Below are 15703 nucleotides of genomic sequence, written 5' to 3' on the forward strand. Positions count from 1 at the left end.
GCAGGAGAATGGGCTCCCTGGTGTACGCTCGTGCATACCTCTAACACCACTCGCTGGTTTTTAAAAGGAAGCCACTGACTTTTAGATCAAAATAAGCATGCCACTTTAATAAGAAGCTGTTCTCTTCTTATTTAAAAAAAAAAAAAAAACCCAACTCCACGATTTGGCATTATGTTGTCAGGACCTGGTTGCCTGTTGCTTAGAGCCATCATTGAAAAGGGCTACTTACTGTTTCCTCAAATAACCTAGAGATTTCCAAGTAATTCTGCTACAAACAGGAGTTGCAGATGCTCATTTGTATGCCATTTTATATGTTTGGGAAGAGGTGGGTGGAGTCTTGTTTTGTCCAAAAAAAAAGGAGGAAACAGTACATCATTCCAAGAAACGTAAATGACACTTCTAGCACAAGGAACGTTTCTTCTCTTCCAATGAAGGCAATTCAGCATTCCCTGGAGGGACCTGGGGAAGAAGTGAGAAAATCTTTCAGAACTGAATTGACTGATTTGTCCAGAATCATGTCGGTGTAGGCTGACCTTAGCTTCACCTGGAGACACGGGCATCTCTTCAGCCTCCGGTGTTGTTCCCAGGGGAATGCACCTCCTCTGGGTCTTTGCATGGGTTCTAGATCAGGTTACTCTGGAATGTCTTGGAGTGTCTTCATATCTGAAAGCAGGGAGGATTAAAAGTCAGCTGTTGACACGGGACATCCGATCCACATGTGTAGCTGAGAGCAAGTTTTAGGTGAACTGCAAGGCTGGTGTCCCAGAGGCCATCACGGGAAGGGCACCGGAAGATCCGTGGGGCTTTCGGGGCAGCAGTTGCAGAATATTGAAGGGTGACGGCAGGTCGTTGCCAAACGCAGCCCAAGCGGGGGGCACGAGCGAGTACTGTGTGTGTGCGCATGCGTGCACACTTAGTAAAAAGCATCAGACAGGGATGGACTCATTCTACTTTCAAGTAAGAGATGGAGGCGGTGATGGGACCAGGAGTCTACAGGCAGTTTACTGCTCTCTTACAAGTTTGGGCTTTGTTTACTGGCTCTCAAATAGGAAACAGGAGAAGGTTCCTTTTGGAGCCCATAGTCGTGTGACTGGTGTGTCGTTACCCACGGATGAACTTTCTGACTCATGAAACTAGGCTAACAGCTCCTTTCCCCCTGGGCCTCTAAGTTCCTTTGTGGGAAGTAGGGAATTTGTCACTCTGCCTGCAGCGATGTACAGAACGACCGAAGTCAGGCCTTCTTTAGTGCAGACCACACGCCTGCTGCTCTCCCCACACGCACCTCAAGGCCCGAGGTCCAGTCCCTCATGCTCACCATCCCCTTCTGCGTGGAAAGTTGCCGTGAACACCTGACTAACCCAGTCTCACAAGCTTGGCCTATATGATTAATCCAGTTCCCTTCTGTCCTTTCTGTGTGTATATTTAATACTAGGGATAAAATATTTTATTAAAAATGTCTAATATGCCAAATTTTACAATAGAAAAGGCTGGGGACTTCATTCTCATTTTTGTCATTTGTTTAATAAATTTGGGGAAACATTTTCTGTTGTTCCATTGTATGCACTGTCAGCATGTACCTACCTAGGAGGGGAAAAGCCCCCCACCCCGCCCCCAGTGTTCTGTCTTTATCCTCAGAGCATGGTGTACCCTCTGTTTCCTGCATTGTTGAGCACTGTCTGATGTTTGTTTGTTTTTTTTTTTTTTTACACTGCTGAATACCAATTTGTACTTGGAATACCTGTTTCCTCTAGAATTACAGTGATCCTGTTCTCTAAACAGCAAGCTTTAACACGGAGGCATGCCGGGGTCCTACCCCCATCACTGAGGGTGGGGTCTAGAAGGCGAAGGGAAGACTTCAGTTGTCTGATTTCGTCTTCTAAGGAGCCTGCACTTTGTACTGTGTGTGCACTGGCAGCGGTGTGGGGGGGTCATCTTTGGAAGCGAGCAGGATCACTGTAGTTGGGGGAGAGGTCTCACGGAAGCAGAGCGTATCTGTGGCCACAGCCTGCACAGGGGAGCTCAGACATCTAACCAAAGGGCTGGCTTCCTGTTTTGATACGGACCAGCCAATCAGATGGGGGTAGAACACTCTCCATAGTTGATGTCTATAAGGGAATTTAGTTGGGCACCTGTCTTGGCGGGTAGGGGGGCTGATGGGAACATAGAGGAGACCCCGCCCAGCTCAGCCCCATTGGCTCCTCATGGATAATAAGTAAACTATTAGTAATTCTGATGCATCCCCAGAATGTAGGCTGTCACAGATACTGTCTGGTTTCCTCCCCCTCTCCACGGTCTAGGAAAGCAGCATCCCTGTAAAGCATGGATTTATCACCGGGAAGGGTGCTGGCTTCTGCGGTTAACAATGAGCTTGGGGATTCTCGGAGCATGGAAGGCCAAACTCCTGTAACCGTGTATGCACGATAATATCTCTTGTTAATCCAGACTCAAGAGGCTTTTACTTGTCCTAACAGGTATCTTGCTGTAAAAACTGTCCATTGTAACTGCTCTTTCCCACTGACGGCTAAAGCTTTGTCCTAAGTACAAGATGGTATTTTTCATTGGTATGAAACACCGTGTTCCCCAACCCAAACACTGCTCCCAACACCGCTGCCACCACCACCACCACCATGTGTGAACAAAGAGAAATTCTTTCTCTTTTCTCCCTAAGTGAGAGCACACTAGAACATTCTCTGTCATTGCTCCATTCCTAGGCATGTCTCTGTTTCTCTGCACGTTGCACTGTGGTTGCTTTTCTGACTTGCTGGGTGATGAACATTGAAGCTGATTCTTAGCTGCTTATGAAACTTTGTTTAAAGGACCTTGGTCTGAGAATAAGAGGCACATACACGCATTACCCTCAACACCCTCCATTATCAAGAAAAGAACAGCACAACCAGGATTGCTAATTCTGTGAACTAGTTTTTCTCGTGACACTTTATAATTTTTTTTTTTTTTTTACACCTTACAATTTTAACAAAGCATTGTCAGCTTTTTTCACATATGCCATTGGAGTGGACACTCAGCTGAGTTATCACACGAGTGAACCCTGTCCGTTTGGGATATTACCCTTTTTCAGCCCAATACTGACCTTTTTTGATAACTTTTTTGATAACAATTCAAATACAGGTGCTCTCCAGAAAGAGTTCATACGTATTCTTTTTTTAGAAGGAGATGATGGATTTAAAAAGAGCCTTTTCAAAGATCCATGAAAACCTACATCTGTAATGAATTTCCTACATGTGCCTTTGGAACATATTCTGGGTATGTAGAGATAAAATCTCTTGTTTTAGAACCAAATGCCAGGAGACAAATCATGATAGTTGAGTGGAATCTAGAGGCTTGCCCAGGTAACTTTGGGGGGAACGCTGAATAATCAGCATCCTATTCTAACTGTACTTACTAAAATTTTGAAAAGAGGAATTGAGAAAGCAATCAGTATTCTCAAATATTCAAGTATCTATCAGACCTGCTCTGGGTTACTATTTTTTAAATGATTACCAGGTTTTCTAAACACTTAAGAGGAAAAACAACTTAGCTAATTAAAACTAAGATGACCAATTTAAAATAGAGGATAAGTACAACTAAGTTTTCCAAATGCCATTTTCTATGACTTGGAAAATAGAGTGGAAATTCTCTTTTTCCAGACATGTGTGAGTCTCTTCTTAAGCCTTAATACAATCAGAGGAGGTTACTATGCAGCTGTGCCCAATCCCAAAAAGTGGGAGATGAGCATTGAGTTTGGAACCATGTTCCCACTGTTGATGTACCTCTGAAAAGGGGCTGGTCCAGAGATACTTTAGTTGGGGTGATACTGCAGAGCTTCCCCAGAAAAGCCAGGAGCGAATAAGGATGAATGTATTTTACATTAAAAAGATAGAGAAGCTAAGTCAGTTTCTCAGCTAGGTGAAAAATTGAATCCCTAAATATAGCCATGCTAATTTGGAGTTCCATAATTGTTTGTGCCACGAGAATGTGTACATTTAAAAGGATTTTTAAAAGCTGTTCCCAGAAATGCCTCTCTTGACAGCAGTATTGGTGATGGCATTTCCAGTCCATGGGGGTAGTATAAACTCAGCCCACTTGATACGGGTTAATAGCAGGGAAGGGGGGGGACCGTGTTGGGGTCATGAAATCATTTGGAAGAGGTGGAGGGATGGAGAGTTATGACTGGAAACAAAATGCAGGGCAGTTTCTGGAAATGGGAAAAATAGTTTTTAGAAGAATCAGAAGCTTCTGGATTTTTGGAGTATAACTGATCTTTTTCTAATGTCTTGAAGCTTCTTTCCACCTGTTGCCTTAATATCCAGGTGCTTTCTCATTAGATTCCCCCAAATTATTTACCTAGAGCCCATCCCTGAAAGAAATTACTTGTGTCAGTTTGTCATGGAGGGGGAAAAAAAACCAAACAACAATTGAAAAAAGTACCCAGGCATTAATGAGTTCACTGAGTAGCCGGGAACATCAGTCACAGTTTCCTCTTCTCATCACCTGGGGCTGTGCCTTCAAAGCAGGTAACCAGCTTCATGATTTGAACAGGCTTGATAAGCTAGGTAGGTAAGGGGGCTGGTTTTCTCATACAGAGCAGCCCTGTTTGTTTGTGGAATGGACTACTTCAGTGAAAATTGGTTACATAGACATGTAGTTCAAGTAACTGTAGCGTAGACTCTGACTTAAAGACCCAGCTCTTCCCACCTGCCCAGGGGTGGACCCTACGTGGACACCACTTTGCATACACTCCGTCCAAAGAGCGTTTTAATTTCTCATCAAGCTGCCGGATTCTCCCGGTTGCCCTCATCAGCATGTCTGATGGATTGCTGAATGGTCAGTGAGCTGCATAGTTGGGTTTGGACCACGTCACCTATAAATTTTCCAAAAGTCTCGAGTGATTTCGCTTGCAAGGGGAGAAGACGGCTGCTCTCCGTGGAGGCAGTTGAAACGAGCAAACTTGAACTTCAGAGTTTGAACTTTTGACTTGTGGACAGATTTCTAGACCGGGCTGCTTGGTATTTATTGATTTATTGGTCCTGCTGTTCAATACACCCATCAACCTTCCTGTCTGGGGCCCCAGGAGTAGACACAAAGCTAGCGGGAGGAGCCGCTCCGGAAACGGAAGTGGGCAGCAGTCCTTGTGTTGCCCGTGTAAAGGTGCCGGTCACCCACATCTTTGGGCTACGTGAGTGAGTGCATGTCCCCCAGCAACCTGTGGCTGACCCGGGGCTGTCCTTTCCTCAACCTACGAATATGGGTTATGAAGTTCACTGCCATTATCCCGTTTTCTGAATCCCGTCTCTGACGTGGTCCAGTGTAGATGCTTCTAGATGGCTGTTCTCTTTGAAATGTGCCCTGCCCTCTCGGCGGGACAGACATCTCCTGGAACCCTGGTCTGTCTTCTCATCCTTTCAGTCTACTAAATTAGAAGTGTCCCCAGGGGGACTTCACCAGGGCAATAGCTTTTGACCTTTGGAGGGTAGAAGTGCCTGTGCTTGATGGGCCCCCCCACCTCCCGCATTTTCTCCCTCCCAGTGGGGTAGGTGGTTTTTGTCTGCTGCTGGATGCTGTCCGGGGCCTGATTGGTACTGTCCCCACCCCCACCCCCACCCCCTCTCCTCCTCCAAGCCAGCCTTCTCTAACTGCTTTTTATTCTTGGCTCCAACTCTCACTGATGACGTGAGTGCTTTTTCTGCTGCAAAACCGAGGCCCCGCATGCTCTCACTTAGAACTGCCTCACCTGACCTCACCACAGTGTGAGAGCTGAAGGTAAGCCCCGCCCCCATTTTGCCGGATCATGGTGGACAGATAAAAAAGCTGCTCGGATACAATGACTCACAAATGCATGAAATGTTTGGATCGCCAGACTGCCAGAATTTCTCTTTCCTATTTCCTATTTGTAGTGATGACACGTTTCCTTTTTGTGACCTTTTTTTTTTTCTTAAAGGGAATAGCGTAGACCCTTGAAACATTTGCAGTTCTAACTGTTGTCACTATTTCTATTTGACAAGTTCCAGTACTTTCAAAATCATTGTATTCAGTTGTGCACTAGTGTCAATAAAATTGACATTTGTGAAGCAATTTCTGGCCTTTTTCTCCGGGTTTCGCTGGGTCTGGTGGAGTGTGGGGTGCATGGGTCTTTGTCTAACAGTGCTGCGTATTAAAAATGCCAGGATTTCCATGGAGGGATTTTTAAAACGCAAACTTCTTTAATCTTGCTCACATCTTCAAGTCTCTTTCTTCGGGGACTGTCGCACTGACCCATAGTCCTGTAGCGGGACATCTGCTTTTTTGCTGCTGTTCTGGGTGTGCTGGCTTTCCCTGCATGTGTTGGCGACACCCCTAGCCGGTCCAGCTGGGACGGGGCGGGGGCTGGTGGTTTTCCATGGTTGGTTCATTCCTCCTGTGATATCAAGTTCACTACCCTCCATTCTAGGCCATCCCATCTTGTAATTTCAAAGTGGATATGGATGAATCCAGAGGGAGAGGGTAGCTGTCAAGAAAAACGGGGTATGCCCAGAAAACGGCATTTCACCTTCTCGCCGAGATCCTTGTCAGTGTGCGGAATAGCCTTGAGCTGAAACCGCATTTTGGGAAACAAGAAAGTGTTTTACATCATCTTTCCTTAGAATGGTAACAGAGGGCACTGCAGGCTCCTTGAACTTCGTCGACCCTCGCGCTAGCCCTAGCAAACCTGTGTTAGAATTAACAAATGTGTTCAGTGGAAACACGCAGGTAGAGTGTTTTTCCGAAACGTCCCGGTTGGCTTCCATGGGTTGAGGTTTGGAGACTCACAAAATTCTGTTGGCGAAACGTTGCACGTGCACACCCTCTCCTTTGGCTGACGTTTAATGGGTAATGATACATTTTCCTATTATTTAATGTATCCTTTGCAGAGGAATCATTAATGACCTGTCACTTTTTGACTCATCAAGGGGAATTGTGATAATGTAATGACCTCCAGCTTTGCATGTGGTGCTAGTGTTTCTGTCCCAAACAGTGAGAGAGACCCGGAGTGCCATCACCAGGTATAATAAGCTTGCTTCTGTTCTTGGTAGAAGGGGAGTTAGCTGCTCATCCTTTGCTTTGCTGCGGCCCGTTGTTTCCAAGGCGTAGTCTGTCCCGGCACATCAGCCATTTAGTTTCCTTTTAGAATAGCTCTATTTTGCTAGTCCTTTCTCATGTCTCCTGGTGGTAGAGACACTGTCTTTCTGGAATAATTCGTAGCCGCTCAGGCAGTAGTAAGGAGCTGAAGATCCCGTTTGGGGATCCACTATGCTTCTACACATTCCCCGAGCAGAGTTCTCTGCCTTATTAATCACAGAACTCTGGCTCCGCTGACTCATTCATACTACGGTATTTTTAGTCGGAAGGCAGCCGCAACTCAGAGAAAAACTAGAAAATCGTGAAGCGCATTCGATGTGCAGAATGGTAGTCAAGGTTCTAAAGATTTGATTTGGGGGAAAATGGACAGTAGCGATCCGGTCCCAGAAAGAATTACTTTTTTTTTTTTTTTTTTTCTCTAATACTTCTCATCCCCAAATAGGCTCCCTGACTGGTAGCCCTCACCTTTCAGAGCTGTCCATCAACTCCCAGGGAGGAGCTGTGCCCGCCAGCGTGATCTTGTCTCCCAACCTGAGCCCCGACACCAAGCAGGCCTCCCCCTTGGTCAGCCCGCTGCTGAACGACCAGGCGTGCCCGCGCACCGACGACGAGGAGGAAGGCCGGAGAAAGGTGTGGGGACCCGCGTGCACACGCGTTGCTCTATTTTTTTTTTTTTAAACTGCACTAGTATACGTAACACTTGCCATGTTAACTGCTGGTAGCATGAAGTACCTTCACAGTGTTGTGTAACTGCCCATCCCCAGAACTTTGTCATCGTTCCAGACCGAGCCTGTCCCCACTCACCGGGAAATCTCCATCCATTTCCTTCTCCCAGCCCCCAGCAGTCACCATCCTGCTTTTTGTCTTTGTGGATTCGACCGCTTCTCTGTCCTTCTGTGTCTGACGTTTCTTCCACGTGGCACAACGTCCTCGAGGGTCATCCACAGTGTAGCGTGGGACAGAGTGTCCCTTTTAAAGTTGAGTCCTATCCCATTGTGTGGGTAGAGCACAGTGTGCTTATGCACCTGTCTGTCGGGACAGGTGGGTCGCTCGCTCCTTTTGGCTGTCTCCGTGCTGCTGCCAGAAACATGGGCATCGAGGGGTCCCAAGTCTCCGATGCCAGTGCTCTCGTGTGTATTCCCGGAGGTGGAATCAGGCATACTCTCGTGGAAACAGGCAAGATGGCTAGCAGCCAGGATTGCCCATGGCCAACTCACTGTAGACAGGTGCGTGCTCACCTTAGTGAAGGACTCCAGGGAACCAAGTCATGGTGGTGTCGCCAGCTGTTTTTTCTGTGTATTTCCACGCACCCTCAAGCTCCCATTTCCCATACACCGACACCACCAGACCCTGCTCCCCACAAAGGCCGCTGCGGCTTCTCTTTCTTTTCCTGGAAGACGGCATTGCTCTGATATTTTACTAATTGGTTAGAGCCTCCAATGCCCCATCTTGAATGAATAGTCCTTCACGGTGACGAACGTACTCATTGGAGGCCTTTGACTGCGGGGAAGATTCATGCAGAAGGAAACGTTCCCAGGCTTTATCCCCATCATGGGAATCCATTCTGTTCTCCTAGCTCCTCACACAGAAAGGCAAACCAGTAAGAGTTTCTTGAGCCGTGAACAGAAGATGGAAAATGAACCATGTGTCGCTTTAATCAGGACATTCTTAGAGGCTTGTGCTCAAAGATTATTATGACGTCTTGTCTCTCCTGTGGGTTTTGCAGAGATTCCCAACGGACAAGGCATACTTCATTGCTAAGGAGGTATCCACCACCGAAAGGACGTACCTGAAGGACCTTGAGGTCATCACCTCGGTATGTGTCGCATTTCCCTTAGAGCATTCAGTTGCGTAATGTATCTCAACACCCATGGAGCTTTCAGAGAGTTGCTGGATCTAATTAAATGTTGGGCTCTCTGAATTCAATTAAAAGGATTTGGTTCTGGGTTATAGAAATTAGACGGTAATAGTATATTTAATTTGGAACATGCTCTATTAAAAAATTTTACATTTGTGATTTTCAAGTGCAAAGAAAGGACTTTCCTAACATGGAGAAAATTAAAACGAAACCTTGCTCTGCCTGCCTGGCACCCAGGGCAGAGCAGTGTTCTGCCGGGCATCAAATGCAGCTCCTTCTGCTTGAGGGAGACCCCAGAGGTGAACAGAAGCCTTGTTTTAGCCCTTGGTAAGAAATGGAGCCAAGTCAGCAAATCTGCCTGGAGCCTGCCTTTTGTTATTTTAATCAGTCCTATTGAGTCTAGGAAAGAAATTCTAAGCACTGCAGGTATCTAGGATCCCTGGATTCTGGGGAAAAAACTAGCCAGTGGAGGCCAGTGGGAATCGCTGGGCTTCTGTGCCTTTAGGGTGTGAATGGCCGGGGTGGGGGAGGGGTTCGCCCAAGCAGGTGCTCGAACAGGTGCTGGGCCTTCCGGGAGGGGAGGGCGGGGACAGCTCTGCCTCCCCCAGCGGATAGAGTACCTACCTGTGTGAAGGTAGTGGCTTCTCTCCCTTGTCCTGCCTTCTTGGGGCTCGGCGTCTTCACAAAGGCACAGCGATCGATGTTCCTACAGGATCGAAGCAGAGGGGGTACCGTGGTCTAAATGAGTGGGGACCCAGTGAGTTGGCCAAAATGCCAGTCCTGATTGGAAGTAGCTGCCCACTTCAGAGATTTCTCTTGACCTCAACAATCCACCGGTAACAAGTTGTGGGCGGCCCTGAGAATGAGCTGGGGGCTTCTCACCCCGTCTGATGGAAAACGGGGAAAGCAGTCAGGCCCAGGAGCCCCTCATGCTCCCAGGTGCCCCCAGATTTAGCAAGAAAGCCTTGTGTCCTCCGGGCCGCCATTCACGTGTCCGCGTGTGTCCTCTTTTTGTTCTAGTGGTTTCAGAGCGCGGTGAGCAAAGAGGACGCCATGCCCGAAGCCTTGAAAAGTCTCATTTTCTCGAATTTTGAACCTTTGCACAAATTTCATACAAGTTTTCTCAAGGAAACCGAACAGCGACTAGCCCTGTGGTGAGCACAATTACTTTTAACCATGACACGCGTCCCCTCTCCTGGCTCCCTCCTGTCTTCCTGTCATTCCTTGTGCGCAGCTGTCATGCCCAAAGAGAAAAGCAAGAACCTGGCTTCAGGTGAGCCAACCTCAAGATGGTTTTCAGTTCAATTCTGTGTGCATTCAGATGTCATCCTGGGTTTTTGTTCCCTTTGGCTTACAATTCTTTGTAACATGGGTTTTCTCATGAGTAAGTGAAACTCACAACATAAAGATGGTAGTTCCTTCTGGAAAACCAATGTGGGCTTTATGGAGTAGAGGCAGGTGGGGGCGGGGGGACTTTGCAGGTGTTGGCAGTAGTTCCCTGCGCTGGCCTTAGAGTCCTTTGTGAAGCATCTGTATGTCTCACACGGTTTTCAGATTTGTATGACATGGTGTTAAGTGCTTAGCAAAACATAGGGCCCCATGTACCGCCCACTTGCACGTTATATCCTACTCTAGGAGTTCATCTTAAGGATGCATTTATATGGGAGATGACATGACAAGAGATAGCCATATTAGCATTAAAAGATGGCAAATGATCTAAATGTCGATGGGCAGATTGGTTCAGAGTCACATTAAGTCTGTCCGTTTACTACCGAAGAAAACAGTAATCTGGGAGGAAGAAGAGTGTGGTGCTGGAAGTCAGGAAGCACTCCGTGTCCCAGAGGAGGCAAAGTCCAGTGTCCCCTTCCCTAAGATGGAACCTTTACAGAAAATTCTTCAGGTGTGCTTTTTGTGGTTCTTGTTTTTTAAGCCTGTTCTGTGTAGACACTCGGGGAGTTGACTGTCTACCAAACATGCATTTACAAATTCCAGAGAGAAATAGCAAGAGGCTTCTGTGTTTTTGGCAGAGGTGGCGCCATTGTATACTGTTTCCTCACTGTAGGGGACAATTTGCTTTAAAGTGTTCTCAGGGCGTTTAGTGACCGGGAGTGTGAAGGAGCAGTGGCTGAGGTGGTCTCACCCCAGGTGATCCCAGATGATGGGATTCAAGTGGCAGCTGACCAGGTCTGAGGGGCTGCTTTCCTGTGTCGTGAAGGGAACATGCTTGGGAGTCGGGCTGTGAGTGTACGTGAAGACAACGCACACACAGATCTCGCCCTACAATAGGAGGAGGCTGGAGGCTTGACCAAGATGGCCCCAGGGAGGGGAGCACAGCCAGGACTGAGTGACGGCCTCACTGAAAATGGGGCAAGATTAGGAACCCCCACTGGAGAGGTTTACTCTAGGTTGGTGGTGTGAATGTAAGAGAAAGGCCGCTTGTCAAAATGAAAAAAAGCTTCTACAGGCTCTAACTTCTGATTTTACCTCCCAAAATTTCCTTGGAAGCTTTTGGTTGCATTCTGCCCTAGCATGTTACCTCATCATTCCTACAGAGCTCGACGATGCTTTCACAGGGGAGTCGAAGAACTTAGAGCTCTGGAGAAACCAAGCCACAGTTAGTTGTGTGGCCAGTGAGATGTGTGTTGAACAGTCTTAAGTCGTCGCAGAGGCTCAGACCATCTTGAGCACCTGGCAACTTCCATCCACCTAAATGATGACAGATGACCTTGGTAATGTTGGGGAGGTCACACACAGGAAATGCCACCGGTGGGACCCTGGCAGCCCAGCATCGTGGCCTCAGCTAGCTCCTGCCACCACAGAGAAGTTAGGGATAAGTGGCATGCTCTTGGATTTATCTTTGACCTTCAGTTTTTAGTATCCAGCCCTTAACTGTGAAAGAAAAGCCAATTCTTAAAAAGCGGCTGCTATCCCATGTTTCCCAGAGGATTTCCAGTGGCGTTTCTTTCAAAGATCTGTAATGTTATTCATGTTTTATACACAAAAGACTCAAAGCTAGAGAGAGAACAGATCGTCGATACGCCGCTCAAGGGCACACTATGTCCTTGCCACTGTGGACCCAAACCAGACTGGTGACGTTTATCAGGAATCCGTGGAAAAGTCTGCTCTTGAGTTCAGCTAATCATTTCCTCAAGGGCGTGCTGAGGAAGACCTGCTTGGCGGGGGGTTCCGGGCAGAAAGTCTGCGCGAATGAATGTGAGAAGATAGGATAACACGGAGAGGACCCGGTGTCCATCTCTAGCTCGCAACATTGGCTACTCCTTCCAGTCACCTAGAACCTTTAACAAAAATCTCCATCCCCAGCCAGAACCCCAGACCAGTCATGTTGGAATCTCCGAGAGGTAGGACCTGAGCACCAGCGGTTCCTGAAGCTTCACAGGTGATCCCAGTATGTCACCAAGGGCAGGAACCCTTGTCCTGAGTGTCCTAGACATAAAGAAGGCCAGAGAATGAAAAACGAAACCTTCAAGGCTCAGGGCTCCTTCAGCACACTGGGCCCAATTCTGGGTTTCACCTTTGACATTTTGAGTTTTACATTTGATAATAAGAGAATGCATTTCATTAAAAAAGAAAAAGTGTTGGAACCATGGGCACTTGTCCTAGAAGAGAGAAGATTGTAGAATGCACGTTGGCTCTCTTTCAGCTGGTCACATGGAAAAGGGAGTGAGCATCGTCTTCACTGTACCAGAGCAGGAAATTCAAACAGGGCGTTTCCAAAGAGGCATATCGTGTCTAAATATAGAGAAGGATTTCCTAACGCTGACGCTTAGTCGTGAGAGGCTGCCTTATGAGGCAGTGAGCTCCCCTAGCCCGGGGTTTCTTGAGCGCAGGCCGACTGTTTTTCGAAGGCATTTATCTATTAGGAGAAACCCCAAACCCGGCCAGTGCCTCAAGGTCCCCTTGGGGGCCGGGGTGGGGGGTGAGTTTCAAAAAAATAGATCCCCCCCGTCCTGGTGCAGCTCTGCTGAATCAGAGCATTGGAAGGAGTCCCAGAAACGTGTGTTTCTAAAGCACTGCTTGAGGGGACTGAGAAATTCCTTTTCTGGAGCCACTGGTAGGGAGTTCCTCTGACAAACTAGGATTCTCGGATTCTTTGCTTTGCGGTTTGGTTATGGCTCCTGGGAACGTGTGCACACACAGGTGCGCGAGGGGACGAGCGAGCCTGGTGTCCGAGTGTGAGTCTCTGCCCGCGGGGGGCTCTCGGTCTTGGGGGCAGGAGGCAGGCTTGGAAGAGGGGGAGGGCCAGGCCCCCTCATAGGTGAGTGGGCCATGTCCCTTGTGGGCGCCCAGCCATCGTTGGCATGTTCTGCCTCGAAGGACCTCTGGGTCCTTGGTGCCTACACAGCAGAGGCAGCCCGGGAGTGAATGTATTTAAGAAAAGCGGAACGCAGGGGGGTTTATTAAGGAAGGAGCTCACACTGCAGTCCTGACCGACAGTCCACGGAGAAGCAGGAGCAGATGTATATGCATGCACAGGAACCCCTGGGCTGGCTGGTATAGATGGGGACGGCTGTGTCCTGACTTGGGTCCACACTCACGGGAACACCACCAGCTGTCTCCGTCCAGCTGCCTGCAGCCGTTGCGGAGCCCCAGGCCTCGGCTGTCAGGTGTTCAGTGTGGTCTCCGGCTCGCAGGGCCATCCCTCGGACTAAAGGAGAGGGTACGTGGGAAGGGCTTCGAGTTCTACCCCATGCACGGGGGGTGGGAGGGGGAGCTGATCATTTTTTTTACATTAACTTTATTTTGAAATAGTTTTAGATTTCGAGAGAAGTTGCCACAAAAGAGTTTTCTGGGTTACCTTTCATGCCTGCCTTTCCCTCGATGTCAGCTGCTTCCGTCTGCCCGAACTCAGTAACTCCCATAGCTGAGTTACCATCAGCCAAACTCCAGACTTTATTCAATGACGCTATTTTCCGTTAAGATTTTATTTATTTATTTATTTATTTATTTAACAGAAACAGAGAGCACAAGTAGAGTGAGGGGCAGAGAGCAGGGAGCCCGATGTGGGGCTCCATCCCAGGACCCTGAGATCATGACCTGACCCAAAGGCAGTCACTTAACAGACGGAGCCCCCCAGACGCCCCCCAGTGATACTGTTTTAAATGACTGTTGTAATAGGGAAAAAAGATCCCAAGTTTACTGCGCACCTAAAATTCCCCCAAATTTGGTAGTGCACTGACAGCCACCAGGCTTTTCCTGCGCAGTTCTGTGTTAGCTTGTCCCTAAGGTTCCATCAGCCATGGGAGGCCTGACGGCAGCACAAGGAGGCTGAAGCCCCTTGCTCAGTAAACACACCGTATCTAAATGCTACGTTCTCCTGACGTGACGCCCCCGAGGGGAGGAATCCTGGCCAAAGCCTAGGCTACTCTGTGTCTCCAGAAACAAGGAAACCAGTTTGGTGACTTGTGAAAACATCCAGAATGCTTTTCTTTTTTGAAAGTCAGAATGTTCTACTCGGCTGTTCAAAAGCGTTCAGAGACGGCCACTCACAACCTTTGGCTTTCAGAGCAGAGTTTCCCAAATTCGAGCCCAGAAATGCCTCGCAGGCACTCAGCACACATTGGCCAACTTGATCTCCAGAGATGGATGAAGACCCGGGGAGCTGGGGTCTGGGGGACAGTCCTGCAGGGGGGCACTTGGGATAGGCTGTGGGCGCACGTGGTTCTCCAGAGGGATCAGCTGCGTGTATTAGGAGAAACTTGGAGTAGATTCCCTTGGAAGGCGTGCAGGAGTCTAGCTAGGAGGGTGGAGAGACCAGAGGTCGAGATGTCCCAGAGCAGGCAAGTGGGCCTCGTGGGCCTAAAGGTGAAAGGGAGGGAGAGGCCCCGTGGCAGGGCTCCTGGCTCCCTGGGAGGATGCTCATGAATTTAAGAAATGGAAAGAAGAAAGGAAGGTGAGTTAGCTTTGGGGCCCAGCGGTTCTGATGGGTCAACAGTGAAGTCCTACCAGCAGTTGGGAACGCAGGTCTCGGGCTTGGGAAGGAAATCGGGTGCAGGTCTGGATCGGGAAATTATCCACAAGAAGAATTCCATCTTGTAAGGAAGAATGGTGAGACAGAGGAGAGCCAGGGACAGGACTGTATTAAACAGCCCGTCTCTGGCAGCCTTCCATAAATGTGCCGCTTATGGCCGAGCCAGAGCCAGTGAAGGAACATAAAGAAGCCACCAGAGATTGGGGGGCCCCAGAGGAGAGCGTGTCTGGAGAGTGGCTGGGCGCACCGAGTGCGTTGCAGTAAGGGCAGGAGCAGGCTTGGACCCTTGGGAGTCGAGAGACAAGGAGGGGGTCCATTCAGAGCAGAAAGGAAGCTTCTCTGTCGGGTGGGGACCCTCCTGCAGACAGTGATCCACACGTGGAGTCGTGTTGTCTCACGAGGACGCTCCAGTGGCAGAAACGGAGTGGGGGTGACCAGGGGAGGGTCAGAGAATGGTTTAGAGCAATACCTTCCCCCAGAGTGGCACATCTTCACGGTGGCGTCCCGGTGGACAGTCAACAAACAAAAACAAATAAAAACTCATCATCCCAGCTCTTGGAAGCTGGGTATCGTTAAAAGAAGAGCCTAGGAATTCTTCAAGAAATTAAATACAGCATTACCACGTGACCCTGCAGGGCCACTCCTAGGCGGGTATTTGAAAGACTTGAGAGGACCCAGACCCCTCCTTCTGCCGCCACGTTCACAGCCTCATTATCACAGTGGCCAAAAGCTCCGGGAGCAGCCCAGGGCCCGCTGACAGGTGT

General features: G+C 48.6%; 1 protein-coding gene across 4 annotated transcripts in view; it reads left to right on the top strand.

Annotated features, from left to right (window-relative positions):
• Positions 1-15703, top strand: part of FARP1 (FERM, ARH/RhoGEF and pleckstrin domain protein 1) — a 277585-nt gene that overhangs the window by 225856 nt on the left and 36026 nt on the right. For 3 of the 4 annotated variants that reach the window (XM_082700777.1, XM_082700776.1, XM_082700775.1), the window contains exons 14-16: positions 7535-7722; positions 8819-8908; positions 9971-10104. In XM_082700777.1, coding sequence (XP_082556903.1) covers positions 7535-7722; positions 8819-8908; positions 9971-10104 — 412 coding nt within the window. The remainder of the gene's footprint in view (positions 1-7534; positions 7723-8818; positions 8909-9970; positions 10105-15703) is intronic. The other variant, XM_082700774.1, reaches the window with a different exon arrangement.

This window comes from Mustela nivalis (assembly GCF_964662115.1).
Source record: "Mustela nivalis genome assembly, chromosome: 15".
Classification (NCBI taxonomy): Eukaryota; Metazoa; Chordata; class Mammalia; order Carnivora; family Mustelidae; genus Mustela; species Mustela nivalis.